We start from the raw sequence: 26,621 nt of genomic DNA, 5'->3' as shown, positions 1-26,621 counted from the left end.
TCTGGGTCTGGGGGCCCCACAAGCAGTGGCTGCGGCAGTCCTATCCTGCCCCTATCCCCAGGATCCAGTCCTATCCTGCCCCTATCCCCAGGATCCGGCAGCACACCCCAAGACTCCAGGGGTGCAGGCCTGTTGGTTTCCAGGGAGGCGTTTCTCTGCCAGTGATGCGAGGAGGTATAAGGGCCTCCTAGTTTTTTTTTTTTGCTTCTGGGCAGGCGCATCCCGGGATTACCCCACACAAAGGTCCCCCCTTCTTGAAGCCACCATACGTGGGGCCTTCCTCCTTTCCGGCTGCTTTCATCCGCCCCCCCCCCCCCTGGTGTGTCCTCCTGGGCTCTCGCAGCCACCGCCCCCTTGCCAGCTGTCTCCTTCCAGAATTAGTTTCCAGAGCTGGCCCGGGACACCCCATGTCCTCAAGGGGTTGATGGCAGGGAGGGCTGTGGAGTCTCATCCCCCACATGGGTGTGTTCAGGCTCCGTGTCGCTGCCACACTCTAGATGAGTCACCTCCTATCTGGGGACACGTATGGGGCCTTGTCTTCCCCTCAGCACGGCTCCCACCTCCCTGGTGGGCCACCTGGGGACTCCGGTGAACTCCGGCACCTCCAGGTTGGGGAGAGGCTGTTCTCTTTGACTCCAAAGCAACCTCCAGGCCAGTCATAGACATGTGGGGTGATGGTGATGGGAGTTCAAGAGGTCAGTGTCCGAGGGTCCCCCAGGTCCAGAGCCCACAACCCCCGGTTCTCGCCCCATCGTGCTGGTCCTTAGGGCCAGGGACTCTGGGACCCGACAGCCGGGTATGCCTGTCCCTTGTGCCTTTGACAGAGAGACCCGGATGGCTTGGGGGACTTCTCCTGGGGACCCCAGCATTCATGGTGTCAGCTGGACTGGTGCCGGCTTCAGGCATCTCTGGTGCCCTGCCCGTCCTGCAGCTAATTTCGCCGGACAGAGTGCCACATGGACACGGGCCGGCGCAGCGTGGCCAGCATCTGGTTCCAGTGTGTGGTGCCCATTCCGCTGGCACAAGGCCCGATGATGACGTGGCCCACGTTGTCCCCTCGGCCGTCGCTGCTGTTCTCAGCCACCGTCACGCGGAGGGACAGATCCTGGCAGGAGAGAACGTGACGGTTGTGGGGGCTGCAGAGGGTCTCCTTGGTTGTTGGGCCCAGCTGGACATTCCTAGGAGCCCAGACTGGCTCCATGAAGCCTCACCTCTGATCTGCCTAATCTCACATCCAGACACCCCGTTTAAACACTAGCATCCCTGCTGCCTTACTGGGTGGCCAAGGGCAGCGACTGAATCCAGCTCCTGGACAAAGTCAGTCTTTTTTTTTTTTTGGTTTTGGGGTCGCACCTGGTGATGCTCAGGGGTTACTCCTGGCTCTGTACTCAGTTCTTACTACTTGCAGTTCCAGGGACCAGAAGAGGTGCTGGGAATTGAACCCGGGCTGGTTGTGTGAAAGGCAAATGGCCTACCTGCTGTGCAATGGCTCCAGCCCTCTGAGTCACATTCTTTTGTCTTTTTATTTTTTAAATTTTAGCCACACCTGACAATGCTCAAGGGTTACTCCTGAGCTTTGCTCAGGAAGTAGTCCTGGGGTGCTGCGTAGGTGGGGCATATGGAGCGCCCATTATCTTGGCTTTGCTTTGGGAAAGTCTTTGCAACGGGGAGAAAAGTCTTAGCTTGGGCTGAAATAGATCCCTTACCTGGTCCCAACCTGGGCCCCTTTACCTGTCTGTGCAAGGGGCTCCTTACTCTCCCAGCCGCAGGTCCTGGCCCCGCCCACAACACCCACAAACACGCCCACAAGACCACGCCCACTGTCCCTCCTGCCCCGCCCACCATCCATTCACGACCACCACCCTTTCCTCAGCCTGCTCACTATGCCCCGCCCACTCCCTGCCTAACCCCGCCCACACCTCCCTGATTCGCCCCATCAGGCCCCGCCCACAGGCCGGCCCCCGCCCCGCCCTGCACCCCTACCTGGAGCACTATGGCCGGCACGGAGAAGATCATGGCTTCGTTGAACACGGGGTTGGGGTCATCCCTCTTCACCGCCGTCTTCTTCTTGCTCATCTTTCTCCCATCCTGCAGCAGGTACACCTTGACGAAGGGGTCTGTGGGGAGGGCCAGAGACGGATGGGGTGAGGCCGGGGTCCTGCGCTCCACTCCACTCTGGTCCTGGCCTTGCCACGCCCCAGCTCTGAGCTCCCCACCCTCCCTTCTGATCATTTTGTTTTGTTTTTGTTTTTTTTTGGGGGGGGCTACACTGGCGATACTCAGATTTTACTCCTGGCTCTGCACTCAGGAATCACTCACTCCTGGCGGTGTTTAGGGGACCATATGGGTGCAGAATCCCTGAGTCAGGCAGGCAGCCGTGCTCCCGCTATACTCTCTCCCCTCTCTCTGACCACTTTCTCTTGCACTTCTGCCTAAGTTTGTTTCCTGCCACACACACACGTGTTGGGGGGTACTCCTGGTTCAGTGCTCCACGGGAGTCACGCCACAGTGCTCAGGAAAGTGTTGGGGACCAAACCTACGCTCAACCCGTTGAGCTCTTTCCCTGCCCTAGATCCTTCGTTACAGATAAGAGAACCCGTGGCACACAGGTCAAGAGGACAAAGGACTTTGGACACCGATGCCACCCGCCCAGCACCCGCCCCCCTACTCTCCTTACTCAGCCCTCTGGGGAGCGAGGTCCCCTCTCCCGGCTCTGTTCTATAAATGTCTGAGCAGCCGCCAGTCTGAGTCACTGGGCCCCAGCTTCCAGGCCCGCCTTGGCTCCCGCCCACTGTGTCCTCGCCGGGTCCTGTCTGGCCCCGATGCCAGGTGCCCACGGTGGAGCCCTGAGGCCCTGGAGCTCAGTTCCCCTAGGTCGAAGTCCCTGATTGGAACTGAGCTCCAGGAACCAGCTGCCCCTAATCCTGTTCTGAATGTGGGTGCTTCCTAGTGGGATGTACATCTCCCATGCAGCTGAATTGCTGTGGTTCCCCCTTTCATTTGTATAACTCTTCCTGCCTTGCTCCTGTGTCCCACGGTGGTGGGTTCTGGCTCTGCCATCCCCCACCTGCCTGCTGTAGCTTCTACCTCAAAGCCAGGTGGACTTGGGAAGTGAGGCAGCCACAGGACTTTCTTACCGGCTGTGGGCTTGTCGTTGGTCCACACGAGGTTCTTGGCCTTCACCACTACCACAGTGAGGCGTTCAGCCGTAGGGAGGTAGCTCAGAGACAGCAAGATCTCCCCCACAGCGTCTGCTGCCTGTGTGAAAGAGTGGGCTTAGCAGGCTTCCACCCCTGGACTGGAGGGGTCCAGGGAGAAGCCTTCTTGGCCAGGGACCAGCAGAAGCTTCCTGGGACCCCAGCCTAGGTTGGTGGGGTGGAGAAACGGGGCTCCCCTCCCCGATCAACACTGCAGCCCAGCCTGATGTAGTTCCAGCTTCTAGGACCTTCCACATGAAGACCTCATTATTTGGGGGGAAAGGGGAGTCTGCTGTAAGCTCCCTTGGCTCTGCTGTTCCCAGCTTTACCATCTCAAGGTTAGGAGCCTGGAGTGGGAGGAACTGGAAGGAGATTCATAGACTAGAATTGGGAGGGGAACCATTTTACTGCAAGTGCCCTGAGATTTTTGCCCCAGGGGTGTGTGCAAACTGTTGGGTGCCCCCTGGGGCTCTGCTCAGGGGTGCAAGTTGGCCTCCTTGCCTTGTTCTGGTCTTGTAGGTAGAGCCAGCCGCTGAAGGGCTGCAGCGGGAGGTCGAGGACCGAGAGCTTGAGCTCCACCACCCCCGTGCTGACGTTCCTCTCGTCCTCATCGATGCCGAACACGGAGAAACGCAGGCTTTTCTCCTCCAGAGCGCCGGGGTCCAGAGGGATGGAGAACTTCTCGTCGAAGGAGATGGAGTAGGCATTCCTCTGGATCTGGGGGGAGAGAGAGAGACAGAGAGACAAGCTCAGAGCTTGAGGGGGCCTGGGTTGGAGCTCAAAACCCAGCAAAGTCCTGGGGAAGCACAGCCTCAGGCCAGCTCAGAGGAGTCAAAGGTCCCTTGTCCTTTCCGTGATGGCCACTCAAGTGATTTGGCTACTCAAGGGACTTGGCAGTCCAGCCCCAGCTGGTCTCCACCCCTGGGTTCCACAGAACTTCCTGGAGGACAGGTCCAGCCCTGCACCAGGTGGGTTAGCGATCATTGTGCAGTGAAGGTCATTGGGGACCCTGCAGAGGCTCCCTGCAGAGCCTGGCCCAAGACTGTCTGATGTGGGGGATGAGTGGATGGGTGGGTGAATGGATGAATGGGTGGGTGGATGGGTGAATGGGTGGGTAAGTGGGTGGATGAATGGGTGGGTGGAAGGATGGGTGGATAGATGGATCAGTGGTAAGTGAAAGCTGGATGGCTGGGTGGAAGGAATGGTGGGTGGATGGGTGAGTGAGTGGATAAGTGGCTGGAAGTATGGGTGGGTGGAAGGATGGATGGGTTAGGTGGATAGATAGATGGATAGGTGATAAGTGAGTAGAGGATGGGTGGGTTGATGGATGGGTAAATGAATGTTGAATGGGTGGATGATGAAAGGATGATGGATGAATGATGGATGGTGTGCAGGAGGATAAAGAATGGGTGGATGGGTGAGTGGATGGGTATGTGGGTAGATGATAGGTGAGTTGATTGATGGGTGGGTGGGTGGAAGGATAGCTGGATAGGTGGATAGGTGGATAGATGGGTGGTGAATAGATGAATGGGTGGATGGATAGATGAGTGAGTGGATGGATGGATGGGTGAATGGATGATGGAAGGATGATGGATCGATGGATGATGGATGATATAGAAGTAGATGGATGGATGGATGATGACTGGGTGGTGGTTGGCTAAATGGATGGTTGGATGAGGGGATGCGTGAGTGAGTGAAGATAGCTGGGTGATGGGTACATGGCTGGCTTAGGCAAGGCTGAGAATCTCATTCCAAGCCTGTGCTGCCTGGTGGGCACGACTGGCCCCTCCCACAAAGCTGTGGGCAGGTAGGTCCCTGGAAGCCACACTGCTCCTCCCCCAGAGGGGGCTGCCTTAGTCACTGCCTTGGCAGCCCCTGGGGAGAGAAGTGCTCAGCTCTGGCACCTGGCCTGACGCCGGGAGCTGCCTGGCTTGGGAACAGTGCCCGCAAGCTGGAACTGGCAGGGCTGGCATCTGAGAAGCTGCTGCCTTGGGAATCCACCTCAGCACCTCCAGATGCCCCAAATCACACTCGCCAGCTCTTGCGTGGGCGGTGTGAGGCTCCCCTGGCCCACGGGCACCTGGGCGCTGTATTCCTCACCCAGTTAGTTAGTTGCCAGCTTGGGAGAGAATTGAGGCCTCCAGGGCTGGGGGTGTCTCTTCACCACAGCCAGGAGCTCCGTCTAGAACCTCAGAATCACAACAGAGCGTGAACGCTCAGAAGAGCACAACTAACTGCACATCCGGGGCACACAAACGCCTACCGTGAGGAATGTGTGGGGCCAAAATATAGCCTCTGGGTTATGCCCCTGACCATAGGGACTCGGTCCCAATCCTCATTCTCTGGGTCACCTCCACATGATCACAGGCATTGGGGTTGGAGAGAGGTTGTCTGTTTATTTGTGCCTCAGTTTCCTCACCTGGGGGAGGCCCTAACAGCTAATTTTATTGGGAATGATGAGACAGGTTGGGGGGCACCACTGGGGGCTGGTTTTGGCCCAGTTCAGCTGTCTTGGCTCTGACTGTTTCCCCTCCCCCTTGATGTATTCAGGATCAGCCAATGTTCTCCAGGCAGCCCAGTTCTTGGATGCAAGGATTTGGGTCCTGCATGACCTTTTCATGGGCCTGAGGGGGTCTTGCCTATGCTCTTGCTTATGTTCAAGGACCTTCTCGAAAATTATGGCACAGGATTTGGTGCAAGGCTTCAAGGCCAACATCCTACCCCCTGTGCCATCCACATGCACAGAGGCTCAGAGCAGCCCTGTTACTGCAGATCCCCAGCCAGAAAGGACCCCAATTTGAACATAAAGGAAGTACCCTGGGCAGGCAGACAGCTCACAAGTACTGAGCTGAAGGAATTTAAGTGCTGGTCCACACTGGGCAATCCTGGCTTTGCAGTTTGGGGTGGGAGGTGACTATCAGGGTATGTGGGTCACACTGTCAGCACTTGGGGGACCAGGGTTTGGACCGGCGCCTATTCCTGAACACTCTCAGCCTGCTTTGGAAGCCAGGCCTGCCCTGTATGTGGGCCCCTGAGTGTGACAGTGGGAGGGTCACTGGGAGAAAGTGACTATCCTTCCTTCATGTACCATGATCACCAGAAGAATGGGGGGGGGGGCAGGGGAGCTGCTCAGGGCTAGAGCCCAGACTTTGTGGGTGGAGGCCCTGGTTCAATCCCTGGCACTGTTTGGTATCCCCCAACCACTGAGTTGAGTATGGCCCCCAAATCAAATAAATAAAAGTGAGTGAACACAATGTGGAGGGTCCTTCTTTGGGGGACAGGGGCACCTTATCTTGCAAGTTTTTGGGTCTCCTGCTCAGGCTCTGCTTCCCCTTGGTGAAAACCCAAGAGGGGATCTAGGGGTGTAAACCCTGCACCCTGCTTCCCTGCTCAATGTCTGCCTGTCTCTGCCTACTTAGCCCCAAAACTATCTCCAGGGCTGAGTGGAGAGGTGCAGCAAGTCATTGGGTGTTTATTTTTCACAGTGGGGCCCCCTCCACACTGCTGCCCTTTTGGGTTCTCACCTTCCCCTAATCTTTCCAGTGCACCTGCCATTCATTTCCAACACTCCTTTTTTTTTTTTTTGATTTTGATTTTTCTGTCACACCCGGCAACGCTCAGGGGTGACTTCTTGGTCTACGCTCAGAAATCTACCCCGGCAGGCTCAGGGGACCATATGAGATGCTGGGATTCAAACCACTGGCCTTTTGCATGCAAGGCAAACGCTCTACCTCCATGCTATCTCTCCAGCCCCTCAAGACTCCTTAACTCCACCTAAGCCCAGTTCCCACTCCCAATTAGTCAACCTAGGCGGCCCCCCATCCCTGCCAGAACCACAAATTGGTGGTGGTGTGGAACTGGACAGACTGTGAAGCCTTGAGCAGAAGAGACTCCATTTTGTTGAACCAAGGCTAAATTTCCATATAAGGGCCAAGTTTCTATCTCAGAAATAATGATGCAGATCCCAAGGCCATGTAAACCACAATATTCAGCCCTAGACATCTAGCCAATAAAAGACAGCAGCCACTCAACTTAAGTCAGAACTTTTTTCTTCTAGCCCTGTATAACCTGGCTTGTGACCCTTGGGCAGGGCTGCCTCTATGAGACATGACCCTGGCAGGGCCAGCCTGTGGCTTGTTGAGTGACAGAATAAAGCTTTGCTTTGCTTTGCTTTGCTTTGCGGTCTCATCCTTCGACTCTGTACCCTAACAGGTACCAATCCCTGGAGCTGCATGGAAAGAATTCCAGGGTGGGGCACACAAGGGTGTTGCAGATGGAACCCCCCCCCACCCCTATACTGGGCTCTTCCGGCCAGCTGTCAGGTTCTCGAGCGCCCCCTGGGATCCTGCTTAACATCTTGCCCGGAAGGCCATGTTAGTGCCCCCTGGGTCTGCCTGATGTTTTTTTTTTTTTTTTTTTTTTGGTTTTTGGGTCACACCCGGCTGTGCTCAGGAGTTACTCCTGGCTGTCTGCTCAGAAATAGCTCCTGGCAGGCACGGGGGACCATATGGGACACCGGGATTCGAACCAACTATCTTTGGTCCTGGATGGGCTGCTTGCAAGGCAAACACCGCTGTGCTATCTCTCCGGGCCCTGCCTGATGTTTTGCACCCCAACCTGTGTCCAAACTCCTGGGGTCTGCCTGATGTCTTGCACCCCTCCCCTCATTGTGTCCAAGCTCTCTAGCACCTCCTGGAGTCTGCCCAATGTCTTGTACTCCTAGTCTGTGTCCAAGCTCTTTTTCTTTTTCATGTCCAAGCTCTCGAACGTCCCCTGGGGACTGCCTGAGGTCTTGCACCCCCCAGCCCGTGCCCAATCTCTCCAGCGCTCCCTGGGGTCTGCGTGAGGTCTTGCACCCCCAGCCTGTGCCCAAGCTCTCAAGAGCCCCCTGGGGTCCTCCCAATGTCTTGCACCCCAGTCCGTGCCCAAGCTCTCCAGGGCCCGCTGGGGTTTGCCTGATGTCTTGCACCCCAGCCCGTGCCCAAGCTCTCTAGCGCCGCCTGGAGTTTGCCCGACATCTTGCACCCCAGCCCATGTCCAAGTTCTCAAACGCCCCCTGGGGTCGGCCAAAGTTTTGCACCCCCAGCCCGTGTCCAAGCTTTTGAGCGCCCCTGGTGTTTGCTCCGATATCCTGCACCTCCAGCTCATACCCAAGCTCTCGAGCGCCCCCTGGGGTCTATCTGATGTCTTGCGCCCCAAGCCTCTGTCCAAGCTCTTGAGCACCCCCTGGGGACTGCCTGAGGTCTTGCACCCCAGCCCGTGTCCAACCTCTGGAGCACCCCCTGGAGTCTGCCTGAGGTCTTGCACCCCCAGCCTGTGCCCAAACTCTCTAGCGCCCCCTGGGGTCTGCCCCATGTCTTGCACCCTCAATCCGTGTCCAAGCTCTCGAGCAACCTCGGAGTCTGCCTGATGTCTTGCACCCCAACTCATGCCCAAGCTCTCGAGCGCCCCCTGGGCTATACCTGATGTCTTGCACCGGCAGCTTGTGTCCAAGTTCTTGAGCGCCCCTGGAGTCTGCCTGATGTCTTGCTCCCCAGCCCTTGTCCAAGCTCTCGAGCGCCCCCTGGAGTCTGCCTGAGGTCTTGCACCCCAACCAGAGCCCAAACTCTTTAGCGCCCCCTGGTGTCTGTCTGAGATCTTGCACACCACCCCGTGCCCAAGCTCTCTAGCACCCCGTGGAGCCTGCCTGATGCCTTGCACCTCCAAGCCTTTCTAAGCTCTTGCGCGCCCCCTGGAGTCTGCCTGAGGTCTTGCACCACCAGCCAGAGCCCAAACTCTTTAGTGCCCCCTGGTGTCTTTCTGAGGTCTTGCACATCAGCCCGTGCTCAAGCTCTCTAGCACCCCCTGGAGTCTGCCTGATGTCTTGCACCCCAAGCCTTGTCCTAGCTCTTGAGCGCCCCCTGGGGCCTGCCTGACGTCTTGCAGCCTGTGTCCAAGCTCTCGAGCGCCCCCTGGAGTCTACCTGGTGCCTTGCAATCCCAGTCCATGCCCAAGCTCTCAAGCGCCCCCTGGGGTCTGCTTGACGTCTTGCAGCCTGAGTCCAAGCTCTCGAGCGCCCCCTGGGGTCTGCCTGACGTCTTATGCCCCAGAGCACCCCAGGGCGGCGGGAGATGCCACTCACTCACCCGGGAGATGCCCACGATCTGCTCGTCGGGCAGCAGACTGACGCGCATGAAGCAGGACTGGAAAGCGGCGTCTTCGCGCTCCAGGAGGTCTTTGCCCTGCAGCACGGCCACCCGCAGCGTGTGCGAGGCGGCCTCGTAGTCCAGGCTCACCTCCACCTGGCCCAGCGTGAAGTCCTGCCCGAAGGTGTTGCTCACGGAGGACACGGAGTTCAGGGAATCGGCCGACTGCGACTTGCGCAGGGCCCCGTAGGGCGCCAGGTCCAGCTCGCCGCGGCCCATCAGCTCCAGGGGCCCCAGGTCGCTGGTGCTCTCGAACGTGTCCTCAAGGCTCAGGCTGCCCTTGCGGCTGGGCGCCCGGGCCGTCCAGGTGGGCACCCTCTGCAGGGGGAAAGGGGTGAGTGTGGTTGGCTACAGGGCAAGGGGCACTCTTTGCAGGAGATGCCCCAGAGACCCCACAACTCCCTGCAAGGCCTGGTGAGGCCCTTGCAGCAAGATTACTTTCTGTCGCTCTTCCTAACTAGAACCACAGAAGCATTTCTGGGCTGGAGTGGTAATAGCACAGCGGTAGTGCGTTTGCCTTGCACACAGCAGACCCAGGATGGGCCTGGGTTCAATCCCCAGCATCCCATATGAGCCTGCCAGGAGCCATCTCTGAGCTCAGAGCCAGGAGTAACCTCTGAGCGCAGCAGGATGTGACCAAACACACAAACAAACATCCAGAAGCATTTCTCAGAATTCCCTGCTTGGGCCCAGAGAGGCTGCACAGCTATGTCTCAGCAGTGCTGAGGCAGCCAGGGTGATATCCAGCCATAGTGGGGGGGGGAGCTGTGCTGTGCTGAGGACTGAACTCAATCAAGCCTTCTGCATCCTGGGCCTTTTACAGCAGTGCCTGTTAAGGGCACAGCAGTTAGCGATTTGCAAGCCTAGCAACAATTCCTGCTGAGAGGCTTCAAGATAGCACATCGGAGAGGGTGCCTTACACACTTTTTTTGGGGGGCGGCACACCCGGTGATGCTCAGGGATTACTCCTGGCTATGTGCTCAGAAATTGCCCCTGGCTTGGGGGACCATATAGGACCCCGGGGGGGAGGGATTGAACCAAGGTCCATCCTAGGTTAGAGCATGTGCCACCGCTCCGGCTCTTGCCTTGTACACTCTTTTTTTTTTTGGGGGGGGTGTTTGGGTCACACCGGGGCGCTCAGATTACTCCTGGCTCTACACTCAGAAATCGCTCCTGGCAAGATCAGGGGACCATCTGGGATGTCAGGATTCGAACCACCGTCCTTTTGCTTGCAAGGCAAACGTCCTACCTTCATGCTATCTCTCCAGCCCCTGCCTTGCACACTCTTGACCTGGGTTCAATCCTCAGCATCCCATTGGGTCCCCTGAACACTACCAGGATTGATTCCTGAGTGCAGAGCTTGGAGTAACCTCTGTGTATTGTCTGGCGTAGCCTGAACCCTTCCATTCCCCCCAAATTCTTGCCTATCCCAGAATTTACAGTCTATAAGGAAGTCTAAGAAACTGCAACAATATTGGGGGAGGCTTTCCTGCTAGCTAAAATGCTCCCCTATCTCAGTCTCTCAGGGCTCCGAAGAACCCAAGTGCATTGTTCCATGAGCCCATGAGAACCTAGTACAACAGAGTTTGAACCGTTTCACGCTCGCTGCTTTATGGAGATGCCCAGAGTTGTCCTGAGCAGAACTGCCTTTATGGACCTCAACATCCTGAACGCTTCTGTGGCTTCTTGAGCCATACTCGGCAGCGCTCAGGGGTTACTCCTGGCTCTGTGCTCAGAAATAGCTCCTGGCAGGCTCAGGGGACTATACAGGATGCCCGGGATTGAACCCAGGTCCATCCTGTGTGCAAGGCAAACACCTTACTGCTATGCTATCTCTCTGGCTCCAAGATTTTTTTCATGCATGTAAGCAACAGCGTTCCTGAGCCCTCAGCAGGGGAATGTTTGGCATGCAGGTTGCCAAAAGGCTCTTGGACCAATCTGCAGTCCTGCCAGAGAAAGCTGTTCCCTAATACCACAGAAAGAGCCTGTGGGACTGTTTTCTGGTCACGTTTTCTGTTTGTGCTTCCCAGAACCACACATGATGTTAGAAAAACTCCCTGCAGAGTGGAAGATGCTGAAACATGGAACAATATCTTAAGAGTGAACTAGGAGGGTAATATTTTTAGGACTGAAGGACTGAAGGTCCTAAAAAGGTGCATAGGCTCTGACACAGTCATTTAATATAATTTCCTTCCCAATTGAAAGTGTTCAAAGTAGGGATAATGCTTTTTTGTTTGTTTGTTTTTGGGCCACACCTGGCAGCGCTCAGGAGTTACTTCTGGCTCTGCGCTCAGAAATTGTTCCTGGCAGGCTTGGGGGACCATATGGGATGCCAGGAATTCAACCTGGGTCTGTCCTGGGTCAGCAGCATGCAAGGCATATGCCCTACCTATCTCTTTGGCTCAAGGATTAGCTTTACATGTGCAATATTCATTCTTCAGGGGCTGGAGTGATAGCAAAGTGGGGGGCGGTTTGCCTTGCACAGGGCCAACATGAGTTCTATTCTTGGCATTTCATATAGGTCCCCTGAGCCCACCAGAGTTAAATTCTGAGTGCAGAGTCAGGAGGAACCTCTGAGCACTGCTAGGCGTGGCCCAAAAATAAAAAATCAAAAACAAAACGCCCACAAAACCAACAAAACAAAACAAAACAAAAATTCCTTCCAAAACAAGCAAACAAACACAAATCATTCTCTCTCCAGGATGTGTGATATGGTAGAGCACTTGCCTAGAATGAATGATTTGGGTTCGAGCCCCAGCAACATCTGCTCTTCCTTGTCTTGCTGGGACCCTGCCCCAAGCACAGAGCCAGCTGAGTAGTCTCTGAATAGCTCCAGAGCATCCCTGGGTATAAACCCCCAAAGCCCAACACAGAACAATATTCACCTCATTCCTCATAAGGGCACTTAGGAAATCAGGGTACATACCCAACAATGATCCCACACAGCCCCCAGAACCATATTTATGAAACAGAGCAAACAAATGCTTCTGTAAAGAGATGCAAGAACTAGGTATAACAATCTCTGTGGTTCAGTTGAGAACAATGAGCACCCAAAGACAATGGAAACAAAAATAGGAGAACTGGGTTCAGTAGGAAACAGACCACCATAGGAGAGGGGATAATGCCTGGGAAGGATTCAGCCAGGAGGAGGAAAGGGGGTGCTGAAAGGAGGGTAAAGGGTGATGCATGAAACCTTATCAGTGACAGTACTGGAACTACAGTGCAAACACTTATATAAATGAAAAAGCTTTTTCTCAGGGCCAGAGTGATAGCACAGTGGTAGGGCATTTGCTTTGTGTCCAGTCGACCCAGGACTGACCTGGGTTCGATCCCCAGCATCCCATATGGTACCCAGAGCCTGCCAGGGATGATTTCTGAGTGCAGAGCCAGGAGTAATCTCTGAGCACTGCTGGGTGTGTCCACCACCCCCCAAAAAAAAGCTTCTCTTGTAGAAGCAGACTGATAAATGGGAAGTAAATCAATTTGAGGGCACCAGTATGGGGAAGTGGACACTGGTGAAGGGCTTGGGGCTGGAACATTGTACGCCTGGAGCCCAATCATGACTGACTTTGTAATTTTGCAGTGGCTAACTTAAAAAAAAACCAACAACTAAATATTCTATGTAGAAACAACATTCACTGTATAAAAACTGTGCCTGAAGAAAACAGTCTGGAGAGAAGAAGAAATATTTAAAATATTGGAAAGAAATATTTTAAATAGTGTCTCTCAAACACCAACATGCAGGAACAAGCAACAGTTAACAGGGACTTTTTTCCTTCTTATTTCTATTTTCCACAGATCTTTTTTTTTTTTCTTCCCAATTGAAAGCATCTGTTTATTCACCAACTATGCATCGACCACCTTCTACTAAGCTGGGTCATTGGCTTGAGGAGAGGACAAGGGTTCCTGTTCAGAAGAGGCAATTAGCGAGCAAGGGGAGGAGGAAGAGGGGAAGAGGAGGGTGAGGAAGGAGGGGGAAGAGACCTGTGTCAGTGGGCAGCCCTGAGCAGCACATGCATTGGTGGAGAGATGGCGCATGGAGAGCCTCACCTTTTGCCTGGCCTCTGCATAGGTCTCCCCGTACTTCTGCTGAAGGTACCTGTAGTCGTAGTTTGGGAATGGGGAGGGGCTGGGGAAGCTTCCAGAAGTCCAGAGTTTCCACAGACTCACAGCAGCGATTCCCAGCAGTGCCAGGGCCCCTGCAGCGTAGACACCCACCTCCCAGCCAGGGGGGCTCTTGATGACTGCAAAAAGGAGGCATTTCCCCTGAGTAATGCACCCTCCACTCCCAGCAATCACACGGGGGACACTTAATGGGGATTATTTATTCACTGAACTTTCTTTTTTCTTTTTCTTTTTTTTGGGCCACACCCGTTTGACGCTCAGGGGTTACTCCTGGCTATGCGCTCAGAAATAGGGGCCCGGAGAGATAGCACAGCGGCGTTTGCCTTGCAAGCAGCCGATCCAGGACCAAAGGTGGTTGGTTCGAATCCTGGTGTCCCATATGGTCCCCCGTGCCTGCCAGGAGCTATTTCTGAGCAGACAGCCAGGAGTAGCCCCTGAGCACCGCCGGGTGTGGCCCAAAAACCAAAAACCAAAACAAACAGAAATAGCCCCTGGCTTGGGGGGGGGGGACCATATGGGACACCGGGGATCGAACAACGGTCTCTACACTAGCGCTTGCAAGGCAGACACCTTACCTCTAGCGCCACCTTCCCGGCCCTATTCCCTGAACTTTCACCAAGCACCTGCTGTGTGCACAACTTGGGGTTCAGTGTGAAAAGAGACACATTTGCTCAGTGATTTCTGGGTCTGTCTTTCCTGCATAGCATCCAGGTCTACCAGGAGGGACCCTTGGGTAGGGGGTAATGGGTGGGCACACTCATCAATGTTCAGGGATCACTCTTGGGGGTGTTTGGGGGACCATATGAGGCAATCTGGGTCAGCTGTGTGTAAGGTGCGTGATCTCTCTGCCGTGCCATTGCTTCAGCCCCAACAAGTAGGGGTTTCTTACTTTTGAGTTTTCTGAGCCCAGAACCTCCAGAGGACTTTGGCTTTAGATAATCAAAGCAACCCTTTGGGGCTTGAGAAAAAAGAGAAAAGGAGATTGGGGAACTAGTGAAGTATATAGGGTTAACATGCTTGCCCTGCATGCAGCCAAACCTGATTGGTTCCCAAGCATTTTAGGGGTCACTCCTGAGCAGAGTGCTAGAAGTAAGCCTTGAGCATTGTTGTGTGTGATGGAAAAAGAGAAATAAAGAAAGAGGAAGGAAGGAAGAATAGAAGGAAGAAAAGGGGGGCCGGGCGGTGGCGCAAGAGGTAAGGTGCCTGCCTTGCCTGCGCTAGCCTCGGACGGACCGCGGTTCGATCCCCCGGCGTCCCATATGGTCCCCCAAGCCAGGAGCAACTTCTGAGCGCATAGCCAGGAGTAACCCCTGAGCGTTACCGGGTGTGGCCCAAAAAAAAAAAAACAAAAAAAAAAAAACAAAAAAAAAAAAAAAAAAAAAAGAAGGAAGAAAAGAAGAAAGGATTAATGGAGGAAGGTGAGGAAGAGGGAAGGAAGGAAAGAATGGAAGAAAAGGAAGGAAGGAGGAAGAGAATGGAAAAGAGGAAGGAAGAAAAGAAAAGGATAATAAAGGGAGAAAGGAAAGAGGGAAGGAAGGAAAGGGTGGAAGAAAAGTAAGGAGGGAAGGAAGAACAGAAGAAAGGAAGAGAGGAAGGAAGAAAAGAAAGGAATAATGGAGAAAGGAGAGAAAGAGGGAAGAAAGGAAGGAAAGGAAGGAAGAAAGGAATCTGGTGTAGTTTCCTTTTTGCCTCAAATCTCCTCTGGAGTAACCCAACATCCATCAGCTGATGACTGGGCAAACCAAACATAGAAATCCTAACAATGGAATATTAGTCATAAGAAAAAGGAAGAAAATTCTAAAGGAAAACACGCTAAGTGAAAGGACACACCAAAGAAGGATCATGTGGGAGCCAGAGCCAAAGCACAGTGGGGGGGGGGGGCACTTACTTGGCACACAGCCAGCCCTGGTTCAATCCCTGGCATCCCATAGGGTTCCCCTCGATTTTCAGGAGTGATCTCGAGTGCAGAGCCAGGAATGACCCCTGAACACAGCCGGAAGTGGCCCTCAAACAAAAAGGATCATGTGTGTTGTGTTTCTGTTTTTCTGTGAAATGTCTGAAGAGATCAAACTACATGGACAGGAAATACGTCAATGATGGGCAAGGCTGAAGGGCGGGAGAACTATAGAGTGGGGGGTTCTCTGTGGGGGTTCTCTGGAGGATGAAGCCCTACACCAGAACAGAGGGCTCATGCAGTTGCTCTGGGATGGGCTTTTTAGTAGAACCCACTATGGCATGGGGAATGGGGTTCTGAGGATCCTCTATGATCAACCCACCACAGTGCAAAGGCCTTCCCCAGTCCCTGCCTGGTGTCCCCTAAGGCAGTGCCAGCTTGGCCAATCACTGTCCTTCTGAGTGACCCCCCAGCCAGGCCCCAGGGCTGGCACTCACCGCTCAGATGGTATTCAGTCACGTCCACCGCCATGGCGCACACTGCAGCGGCTGAGACAGGAAGAGACAGTCAGCAGAGATGGAAGGATGCACTCCCAGCTGACCCCATGCCTGGCACCCCTCCCCAATATCACCAACCTCATCTGAGATTGGCCTCTGGCCCTGGGCTCCATGGGCTCCATGCCCAGAACCAAAAATAAAATAAAATAAAATAAAGGCCAGAGAGACAGACAGAGGACGGGGGTAAAACGTGCCTTGCATGTGGCCCCAGTTTGAGCCCCAGAACCCCCTGTTCCCCCATCCCAAAAATCCCTGAGCAGAGGCCAGCGTGGCCTTGCCACCCCCTCCCACAGAAGAACAACAGTTAAGAAACAATTGTTTGGGGCCTGAGCAATAGCACAGTGGGGAAGGCATTTGCCTTACACAGGGCTGAGTTGCATTTGATCTCTGGCATCCCCAAGGTCCCTCTGAGCACCACCAGAAGTGAGCCCTGAATACAGAGCTGAGAGTCAGCCCTGAGCATCACAGGGTATGGCCTCAATCCCCATCCCACCCCACCTCCTCAAACAAAAGCCAAACAATTGTTATGATAGATGTAGGAAGGTTTTTGTTTTGTTTTGTCTTGTTTTGAGGGCACACTTGGCTTTGATCAAAACTTACTCCTGTCTCTGTACTCAGACATCACTCCAGGGTGAGGCTTAGGGGACCATAAGTGATGACAAGGATCAAGCCAGGGTCAGCTGCGTGCAAGACAAGCGCCCTACCCATTGTGCTATCTCTCTGGCCCCAGGACCTCATTTCATAAACTGTCCATCTACATTTTGTGGTCACCAGGTAAAATTAGACACCAGAGGCTGGAGAAAACTGGCTTGAGTGTGGCCAGCCCAGACTTGATCCCCAGCGCCACACATGGTCCTCCAATCATCTTCAAGGGTCACTCCTGAGCACAGAGCCAAGAATATCCTTCCCTCCCAGAGTGTGGGTGTGACCCAACCCCCTTTCCACTCCCCCCTTTCCCCTTCCACCAACAAGAGCCCGGTGACATTCAAATCTCTGATCTGTTTTTAGAGCGAGTCTGTCCCAAATGTTATGGGCTTGCAATTAGCAAGCATCTGCGATTTCTCTGGAACTCAAGTTACTGGGCAAGCAGCCCGTCTGTGGGGACCCGGCACCCCTACCCCATTTCACCCTAACAGCGACTGTGCTGGGGACCCGGAGGCTCCAGACTCTGGGGGCTGCCCGCTCTGCCTTCCTCAGAGCCTTCTGTCTCCTCTGCCCCTCCCTACCCAACCGACCTCCCCCACACCCCACCTCACTCCCAAAGTCTAGGAGCAGAGGAAGAAGCTCTGACTAATCGACTCTAGAATAAAGTCCGGGTCCTGGTTGCTAAGAAGCAGGTGTGTTCTAGGCAAAGAGGGGGAAGTTCTTGTTTGCCTTTCTGTTTGGGGACAGGACTGAACAGCACTTGGCACTGACCATTGGGAGACACTGCCCAGCGAGGGGAAGGGGGATTTGGAAGCGGGGAGTCCTGACTGAGCTCAGCTCAGAGGACACAGGATGGCACTAACCCCAGAGTAAGGCTCAAACAGGGTTTAGAATTAGGGAGGTGGGGGGGGGGTTGGAGAGATAGTATGGAGATAGGGCATTTGCCTTGCATGCAGAAGGACGGTGGTTCGAATCCCAGCATCTCAAAGGGTCCCCGGAGCCTACCAGGAACAATTTCTGAGCATAAAGCCAGGAGGAATTCCTGAGCACTGCCGGGTGTGACCCAAAAACCAAAAAAATTAAAAAAGAATTAGGGAGGTGAGTTAAATCAGAGGGCAGTGGTGAGAAGCCAAAATCCAGAAACTCCATGAACAGTTTCTGATTTTTTTTGGGGGGAAGAGATTCTTGGGGCCACACCTGGTGATACTCAGAGATGCCCAGATCTGTGTTTTTGGGGTCTGGGCACCCCTGGTGGTACTCAGGGGTTGAAGCCAGGCCTGCTTCCTGGCTCAGCCCTATCCAGGACCCATCTCCTGGAACTCCTTCGGTTGCTTTTACTATTTTGGGTTTTAACCAGGGCCTTGTACATGCTCAGTGAGTGTCCCAGGGCACAGTCGTGGACCTGCCCAATGCACTTTCCAATGAACCCCCCACCGCACCCCCACTCACACAGGTGACCCCAGACACCCTGCCTGACCAAGTTTCTAGCACTGCTGGGAATCTGGGGGTTGCCACCATCTGTTATTGGGGGCCTTAATCCCTCAGGGGTTTGTCCAGTGCATTGGGACATGGCCAGTACATGGGGGGGGTGTGACCAACAGGGGAGTGGCCAGCACCTGGGGGCATGACTATAGTGCGGAGGACGCGTGACCAGCGAGTGAAGGGGGGTGGTCAGTTAATGGTAGGGCATGGTCAGAATGTGGGCATGGTCAGCAACACAGGAGTGACCAGCACCTGGGGGCGTAGCCAGAGCAATGGAAGGCGTGGCCAATACACTATGGGCGTGTCCAGCGCACGATAGGGGCGTGGTCAATAATATGGGCGTGGCTAGCTCCTGGGCCTTCTCCCCAGACAGAAACCTGCCATGCCTGCCATGCCTGCTGCCAGCTCCTTGCTCCCAGCTCCCCCCCACCCGCGGTACCCCGTGCCCCCGGCTCCCATGCTGCTGTGTTGTCGTCATGGTGATAGGGGCGGCACCCGGAAGGACTCCCCATTTCTGCTGGGAGCCGGGAGGGGGCTGAGCTCTCTCTAACCTTTGCTGAGCCGCCGCCCCCGCCTCTGCACGCAATCCTGCAGCAAACTGCACCGGGGCGCCTGGCTGCCTCACCGCTGTGCAGTGCAAATTTTGGGGTGTTGGGGGGTGTCCCTAGGCCTTGCGGGGGCTCCTAGGCTCAGACACTTTCTTCCTCCTGCTGCCTAAGTTTCCTGAGCAGGGCCTGGTGTTGCCCAAGGAGCCCTAGCTCTTTGGCCGAAGGGGGCCTGGGCCTCCTTGTGGGGATTCTCTCTGGACAGCTGTAGCCAGATGTGGCCAGGGACACCCAGTGGCAGGTTCTCCCCTCCCCGGGACCCTCATGTGCCCCCTTCCAGGCTGACCTAGCTCTGACCCTCAGACCCGGCCCTATGGCTCCTCTGCAGGGCTGATTCTGGGCTCACCCTGGTTACATCCTGCACAGCCTCCCCAGCCCCCAAACATACACCGGAAGAACCCTGCAGAGGAAGGGGACAAGGCGCCTGGGGGGATTCTGAACCTCTGAAGCCCACATCCCAGGCTCAGAGCCTCAGGGATGCCCACGTGGAAAACAGACTCCTGGTAGCTTGTGGAGAGAACCAGCCGGCAGCACCTGGACAGGCCACCCTGAGCCTGGAGCTTGAGCCTGGGAACACATACACAGGCCTGGGGGAATTATTTCATGTGTCTTGACGTCTCCAACATGGAAAACTTGGGCAATTTTGTTGTTGTTGTTTGCTTGTTTTTTATTTGGGCCACATCTGGCAATGCTCAGGGGTTACTCCTGGCTCTGAACTCTGATCTGGTGGTGATGCCGGGGGAATGTTGGGGATCAAACTCAGGTCATCCAGGTGCCAGGCAAAGACCCTTCCCAATGTGCCATCGCTCTGGCTCAGTTTTCTTTTAGAAAGTAATTTCTTGGGTCAGAGAGACAGTGGAATAAACAGGTTGGGCACAGAGCCAGGAATAATCCCTGAATACCGCCAAGTGTGGCCCCAAACCCAAAAATCTCCTGTTCTCCAGAAAAGAGACAGTGATTTTTTTTTTTTTTGGTTTGTGGGTCACACCCGGCAGTGCTGAGAAATCACTCCTGGCAGGCTCGGGGGACCCTATGGGATGCCAGGATTTGAACCACTGTCCTTCTGCATGCAAGGCAAATGCACTTCTCCATGCTATGTCTCCGGCCCAAGACAGTGATTTCTTAAAAAGAATAGGAGGGCCAGAGTGACAGCACAGCAGGCACAGGGCGCTGAGAGGAGGTGGGGAGCGAGGCGTTCCCGTGTCCCCTCCCCCCCCCCCCCGGTCTCCACCCCCCCCCCTTCTCAGCCTCCCAGTGCCCCTGGCAGCCAGCCCCAGCTGGGATCCTGGCCAGGCCGAGGGGCCTCGGCGGCGGCATAGATAAAGATGCTGATGCAGCTTATTGGAGGCCAGAGTGGCTAGTGACCTGAGCTCCTAGGTCTGATACACAGATCTGGGGTATAGTGTGGGGAGCAGCATGGCTCCCTTCTTTGTTCCTCTGATGGTCTGACCCCTTCCTGGAATCCTGATGACCTCCCACCCCCTCTGTTTGCTTTTATCCCCCTTTCTTATCCCCTCTTCCAGGCCTAACCAATAATGAAGTGGACCTGCCGAAAGGGCTGCTAGTACCGGGGTGCCTGCCCCGACCCACACTGCAAGGAGAGACGTGGCATCCTACCTGGCCAGGCACTCCAGCATGTAGGGTGCGCACATGAGATAGAGTTAGAGTGGATAAGGGACCCCTCCTGTAGAAGAGGAACCTGGGGGCCCTGGGCACACAGCAACCCCAGTGGGATCAGAAGCAGCCATCAGTCTCTCATCTGGGGCTGCCTCTGGTCCCATGGCTTTGCGAGGAGCAGGACGGGGTGGGGTGGGAAGTGGACCCCAATGAGAGCCCTGCTAGGCTTGTCAGAATAAAGGCTTTCCCAGAATTCTGTGCCTCTGCCCCGTGCCCCCTTTCCTTACTGAGCACCCCACAGAGCATTTCTGGTCCGTCCACAGGCATCCCAAGGCCAGTGGGTAACGGCAGGGGATCAGATCAGTGGTCTGAAGGTGGTTTGGGGACCCTGCCAACTGCCAAGCTGCATCACTCTTAAGGATAAGCTTTTGGGGGTACATCCTTATAGTGCACAGGAGGTCAAGGGGCCATTCTGGTGGTCATCAGGCCACATGAGGAGGTGCTAAGGTCAGAGAACCATGCACTGCCGGGGTTGAACTGGGGTCTTTGCACGTCCTCCAGGCACGTGCCCCAGAGCTATCCCAGGGCCCCTCTTAAGTTTGAAATCCTTTCCCAGTGACCCCTCCTCCCCTCCCCCCCCCCCCCCCGCTACTGCCATGTGTTGGCACTTCCTTGTGCCAGGCAGGCCACCAGCACTGGCCATGTGTTATTTGGACAAATCCTCACAGGCTGGGTAAGCTGCCAGAAGCTTGGTGAGCCTGCAGAGACTGGGGTTCAGTCCCTGGATAGGCAGAAATAAGAAAAAAGGATAAGCAAAAACAAAAACAAACAAAAACAAAAAAAGAATGAAGGAAAGAAAACGGAGGGTGGCAAAGGGCTCTCAGGAGCCTCCAGAGGAATTTAAGTGTGAACCCCAGACTAGGACCCGTCCTCAGTTCACCTCAGCTCCGCTCAGGGGACGGGCTGTATTAGCTGGGGGTCCTCTGGACCCCTTCGAGCCCCCCTTTCCTTTCTGTAGAAATTGGTGCAGCCCCTGGCTTGGGGAGGGGGCTACGCAGGCTCCAGGCACTTGGAGTGGGGTGAGAGAACCTGGATTTCCACATTTTAAGCAGGGGTCCCACATTTTCCTGCAGCGCTCCCCAAATCTGGCCCCGTTCCCAGGCCCTCTTCAGTCCAACCCTCCCATGCCCCCAGACCCAATAAGCTTCTCTCCTACAGGGTCCCTCTGGGGAGCCTCCATAACTCGGGACAGCCTCTGGGGGAAAGGGGCGACGTACCCCTTCAGGTTGGGGCCATTCTTTAGACTCAGGAGCCCTGCCTGGGGGGTACCCCCAGGGCCCAAGAGAGCTGGGGCGCAGGATGGGGGGGGGGGCGGACCCTGGAGCCGGAGGCGGGTGCCAGGCGCCCAGGGACGGTGGGGACGGTCGGGGTGCCGGGTGCCAAAGTGGGGGGCGTGCTCGCCAGCGCGTGGCAGCGGAGGCGTGGAAGTGTCCGGGGCGCGCGGGGGACCGGGGGTCGGCGGGCCGTGCGTACTCACCCGCTCCCGCAGCGCCGAGCCCGGCCGCTCCCGCGACGCCACCGCTGCAGTGTGGCCGGCGCCGGCTCGGAGCTTGGCGGCGGGGCCGGGGGCTCGGGGCGCCGCAGTCCGGGCACGCTCCCAGGAGCCCGCCGCGCGCGCCCCGCGCTCCCCGCCCGCTCCCGCACCCGCTCCAAGTTAAAGCGACACCCCGAGCGCAGCGCAGCCCCGGAGGGAGTCCCCGGGCCAGGCGGGGGTGTCCCCGCGCTGCGCCCCGCAACCTGGGGCCGGGATGGAGAGGGCTGGCGAGCGCGCGCTGCTCCTGGGTGGGCGCTCAGCCGGGCTTCTGCAATGCCCTGCAATCCATCGACCCACCCGCAGGCCCGGCCTTGCCTGCCGGGGAGGGGGGTCCCGCCCGGTCCCTTAGGCCTCAGTTTCTCTTTCTGTCAACCGGCGGATGCTGCGCACGGCGAGATGGGGCGCAGCGGGCGGAGTCGCTTCCCTGAGTGGCCCATCCCCGGCTGCAGGCCACGCCGCCCCGCATCGCATCCTAGCATAACATCTTGGAGTTCTGTGTATGCGTGTGCGTGTGTGTGTGTGTGTGTGTATGGGGGGGTCCCTTCATTTTCTACAGGACCCCCAGGCGCTTGACCTTTCCGAAGGTCGGAGTCAAGACTTGAACTCAGCTCTGGGTTTTTTGGGGGGGGACTTGGAAAAGCGCACCCCTCGTCCCCGAGGGGAGCAATGAATGAATCATTCAGGAGCCATTTATCACGCCCCCGCTGGACTCTGGCTGGGCCCCGTGCCAGGCGTGGGCGCGCGCCCATATTCCGGGAAGAGGGGGCCAGGCCTCCCCCCAACCCCTGCCCGCGTAGTCTGGCAAGGAGGCCCGCACACACGAGGAGGGGCCCCGGGCCACGTGTCGTGGGCGCAGTAAACAGGAGAGCTGGCCTAGTGGGGATCTTGGGGGTGACGTATGAAAGCAGGGGGCGAGGACAGCGGCGATTCCTGGATAAGGGGGCTCCCTGGGTATTGCTTTGGAGGCCGAGAGCGACTTTGTGGGCACTGCCTTCCCAGCAGGCGCTCAGTCTTGTTGGCAAGGGATGCCAGGGGACCAGTCAGAGCTAAGGATCTAGCATCCTTAGATTTAGGGGAGCCAGGGATGCAGTTCGTGCAATCAGGGGGTGCTTCAGACCTCGCTTTTCTGGGCCTGGAGCGAAGAGGCTTTGACATTGCTTCAGGAGCAGTTTTTCATGGAACTTTATTAATTTGTTTTTTGGGTCACACCCGGCAGCGCTCAAGGATTATTACTCCTGGCTCTATGCTCAGAAATCGCTCCTGGAAGGCTCTGGGGACTATATAGGATGCCGGGATTCGAACCACCATCCTTCTGCATGCAAGGCAAACACCCCACCTCCATGCCATCTCTCCAGCCCCTTATTTTTCTTTTGCCTTTTGGCTACTCCCAGCAGTGTTCATGGCTTACTCCTGGCTCTGAGCTCAAGAATAAGTCCTGGCAGTGCTCAAACCTGGGTTTGATCCCTGGCATCCCATACGGTCCCCCCCTGAGCTTGCCAGGAGCAGTTTCTGAGTGCAGAGCCAGGAGTAACCCTGAGCACAGCCAGATGTGGCCCCCAAACCAAAAATCAAAAAGAAAAGAAAAGAGGGGCCAGTGAGGTGGCGCTAGAGGTAAGGTGTGTGCCTTGCAAGCACTAGCCAAGGAAGGACCACAGTTCGATCCCCTGGCGTCCCATATGGTCCCCCCAAACCAGGGGCAATTTCTGAGCGCTTAGCCAGGAGTAGATCAAACGGGTGTGGCCGAAAGAAAAGAAAAGAAAAGAAAGAAAAGAAAAGAAAAGAAAAGAAAAGAAAAGAAAAGAAAAGAAAAGAAAAGAAAAGAAAAGAAAAGAAAAGAAAAGAAAAGAAAAGAAAAGAAAAGAAAAGAAATCACTCCTGGCAGGCTCTGGGGAGCATATGGAATGCCGGGGATTGAACCTGGGTTGGCCGTGTGCAAGGCGAATGTCCTGCCCGCTGTGATATCACTCCAGCCCATCATACACCTTTTTATGTTTGCATCTTCCGTGGGAATCTGTGGGGTGAGGACAGAAACCTGGGGGTCCGGGCTGGGAAGGATTTAAGAGTTGCACGCTTTGGCACATAGCCCCCTGGGACCTGGGGCCTTGGTTGCTGGCCCTGAATTTGAAATCATCCATTTCACGGGCGCCAGAGCAGTGAACAGAATGCAAGTGGGACTGCAAACGTCCCTGCACGCACAGAGGCAAGCTTCCGAGGGCGCACACGAGGCAGGGACGCACTGCCACCCGCGCACAGGAGGGTGCATTTCTCGGGTACCACGGGTGGGAGAAGCGGGGCGCGCCGGAAACAGACTGGCAGTGGGGGTAGCTGGCTCCCTCCTACCTAAACTTCCAAGTCAGCCAGGGCCCTTCTGCTGTTTGCAATCAGGATGGTAGTTGCCCTGGGGGTGGAGCGGAGGTTGTGGGGGAGATGCACAGTTTTGGATTGGGGGGGGGGGCGCAAAGGGGTTTCAAGTGCTGGAAATGCCCGGGGTGGACACTGGGAATTTGGTGCTTTTCTGAACTGCACCGGCTGCGCAGGCCTCTCAGCTGGGTGCTCCCAGCGTTGGGAAGCCAAGCCAAGCTCCTTTCTGGGCTCTGGTCCGGAAGCCTCCCTCCTCTTGCTCACCTCACTGTTCCCCCAACCCCAGCCTTCTGTTCCTGACACCTGCCAAGGCAATGTCCGCCTCAGGGAATCTCTGGATTGCTCTGTTGGCCTGGAAAAGTGCTTTCTTTGGCTCATTCGAAGAAGGAAGACCACGAACCTGTGTTAGCTCCGTGCAAGTCACCAGGAAACAATTTGAAAAGAAAAACAAAAGCTAACATCACTGAAAAGGAAACAACTGTGAACATTCTCCCTTTAAAACAAACCAATTCCGGGGAGCCAGAGTGATAGGACAGTGGGGGAGGGTGCTTGCCTGGCAAGACACTCAACTCCTGGCATCCCATATGGCCCCCTGAGCACTGCCAGGAGTGGTCCCTGAACACAGAGCCAGGAATAAGCTCTGAGCACCACTGGGTGTGGCCCAGAAACAAACAAACAAACAAACATGAATAGCTCCCTCCTGGGGTTAGACCCTGAGTTCCCCATCCAGGCTGCAACCCTTGAAGCTGGGGGAGCTGTTATGGTGGCCCCTCGCACTAAAGTCTTAAAACGAGGCATGGCTGCAGGCCTCCCCAGTCCAGAAGCAGAATTTTAGTGGCTCTTGTTTTATTTATTTATTTAACCATTCACTTATATATTTTTATTTAGAAGTATTTATATCAGTAAAGGGAAACTAAAAGTTAAGAGACTGATGTCATTAGTTTGGATAGCATTAGTTTATTATAAAAGAGACAGGAAATTATTTACATGATGAAAGATTTCAGTACTTCAGTGGAATGGGCGGCTTCATGGGATGCCATTTCAAGTGTGGTATTTTCAGTCTACATACTTTCCAAGAATGTCCCCATCTCTAAATAAGAAATAATCCTTGTCATCTATAACCACTTTGGTGCCTCCATATTCTGGTAGAAGAACTTTGTCTCCAACTTTTACACTAACAGGTTCAATCTCTCCACTCTTCCCTTTGGAGCCCGATCCATCAGCAACCACTGTCGCTTGCAACACCTTGCCTTGAGATTTTTCTGGAAGCATAATGCCTCCTTTGGTGACAGTCTCAGCCGCACTCCTTTCCACTAATACACGATCAAAGAGCGGAATAAATTTCCAAAAGGCCTGTCCTGCCATGATGCCCACTGTGACTCCGCGCCCTAAGCGGTCGAACCCAGAGTCCTGCCGCAATCCGGCCCCGCGGACACGTGAAGGGAGGGAAAGGCCACACCTTATTTATTTATTTATTTTGATTTTTGGGTCACACCTGGCAGCGCTCAGGGGTTACTCCTGGCTCCGTGCTCAGAAATCCTGGCAGGCACAGGGGACCATATGGGATGCAGGATTCAAACCACCGTCCTTCTGCATGAAAGGCAAATGCCTTACCTCCATGCTATCTCTCCGGCCCCCGCTCTTGTTTTATATTTTAGTTGGTGATCCTAGGATCGAACCCCGGGCCTCACACAAGCCAGGCCAGCTCTCTACCACAGGTGAACAACCTGTGGCCTTAAAGAGGTGCAAATGCGTCTCTCTCTCTTACACGGTCCCCTTGGAGATTGAAAATATTAGGCACAGGACCTCAGTTTATGGGATGGAATGGATAATTAGACTGAGCACAGAGAACCTTCCAGAATTCTCAGGGGCAATGGGATATATGTTTTCTAGGGGGATCTGGGGGGCTGTGAGCCTCTTGGGGACTGCTGAAGGAGGATCCCTGGACATTCACAGCCAAAACCCACAATCCTCAGGGCACCCCTGCAACCCAGAGGTGGGGGCATTGGCTGGGGCTTCTTACTCTCAAGCAGACAGGGGAGGACTAGGGTAAATGTGCTATTCCCCTAAGAGCTTGTAGTCAGCAACGGGGGGACATGTGGATCCCCTATTGGAGCCCCCCAATAGGCTGGCTGGAGTCATGGCCCTTGTCTCATTTATTCTGTCATGTGTCCAGACACATGGGGAAACTGAGGCCCAGTGAGCAGAATGAGCAGCAGATGGAGTGTGTGGCACCCTCTCTCCCACCCCACTCTGGTGCTCACCCTTGTGGGTGCTGCCACCCCCTTTTCCCAGACTGCCTGCCCCATGCCTTCCTGGCTCTGCCCCTTCCGTGGCATTTTCATCCATAACCATGACC

The 26,621-nt window shown here is 55.4% G+C and overlaps 2 protein-coding genes across 2 annotated transcripts; both read right to left on the bottom strand.

Annotated features, from left to right (window-relative positions):
• Nucleotides 1-71: 71 nt before the first annotated feature.
• On the bottom strand, nucleotides 72-22,358 carry SYT12 (synaptotagmin 12). Its single transcript, XM_049780214.1, has 8 exons — nucleotides 21,845-22,358; nucleotides 15,899-15,949; nucleotides 13,433-13,626; nucleotides 9,323-9,700; nucleotides 3,699-3,914; nucleotides 3,138-3,258; nucleotides 1,984-2,117; nucleotides 72-1,105 (listed from the first exon to the last, which is right to left on the bottom strand). The coding sequence occupies exons 2-8, from the start codon at nucleotides 15,930-15,932 to the stop codon at nucleotides 932-934; spliced, it is 1,251 nt and encodes a 416-aa protein (XP_049636171.1). The 5' UTR covers nucleotides 15,933-15,949; nucleotides 21,845-22,358; the 3' UTR covers nucleotides 72-931.
• A 2,769-nt stretch (nucleotides 22,359-25,127) lies between these two features.
• On the bottom strand, nucleotides 25,128-25,715 carry LOC126018103 (10 kDa heat shock protein, mitochondrial-like). The gene has a single exon (XM_049780213.1). The coding sequence runs from the start codon at nucleotides 25,625-25,627 to the stop codon at nucleotides 25,319-25,321; it is 309 nt and encodes a 102-aa protein (XP_049636170.1). The 5' UTR covers nucleotides 25,628-25,715; the 3' UTR covers nucleotides 25,128-25,318.
• Nucleotides 25,716-26,621: the final 906 nt, after the last annotated feature.

Source organism: Suncus etruscus, chromosome 9 (genome assembly GCF_024139225.1).
Source record: "Suncus etruscus isolate mSunEtr1 chromosome 9, mSunEtr1.pri.cur, whole genome shotgun sequence".
NCBI classification, from domain to species: domain Eukaryota; kingdom Metazoa; phylum Chordata; class Mammalia; order Eulipotyphla; family Soricidae; genus Suncus; species Suncus etruscus.
Note: the sequence above shows the minus strand (reverse complement) of the source record. Positions and strands in the feature narration are given on the sequence as shown.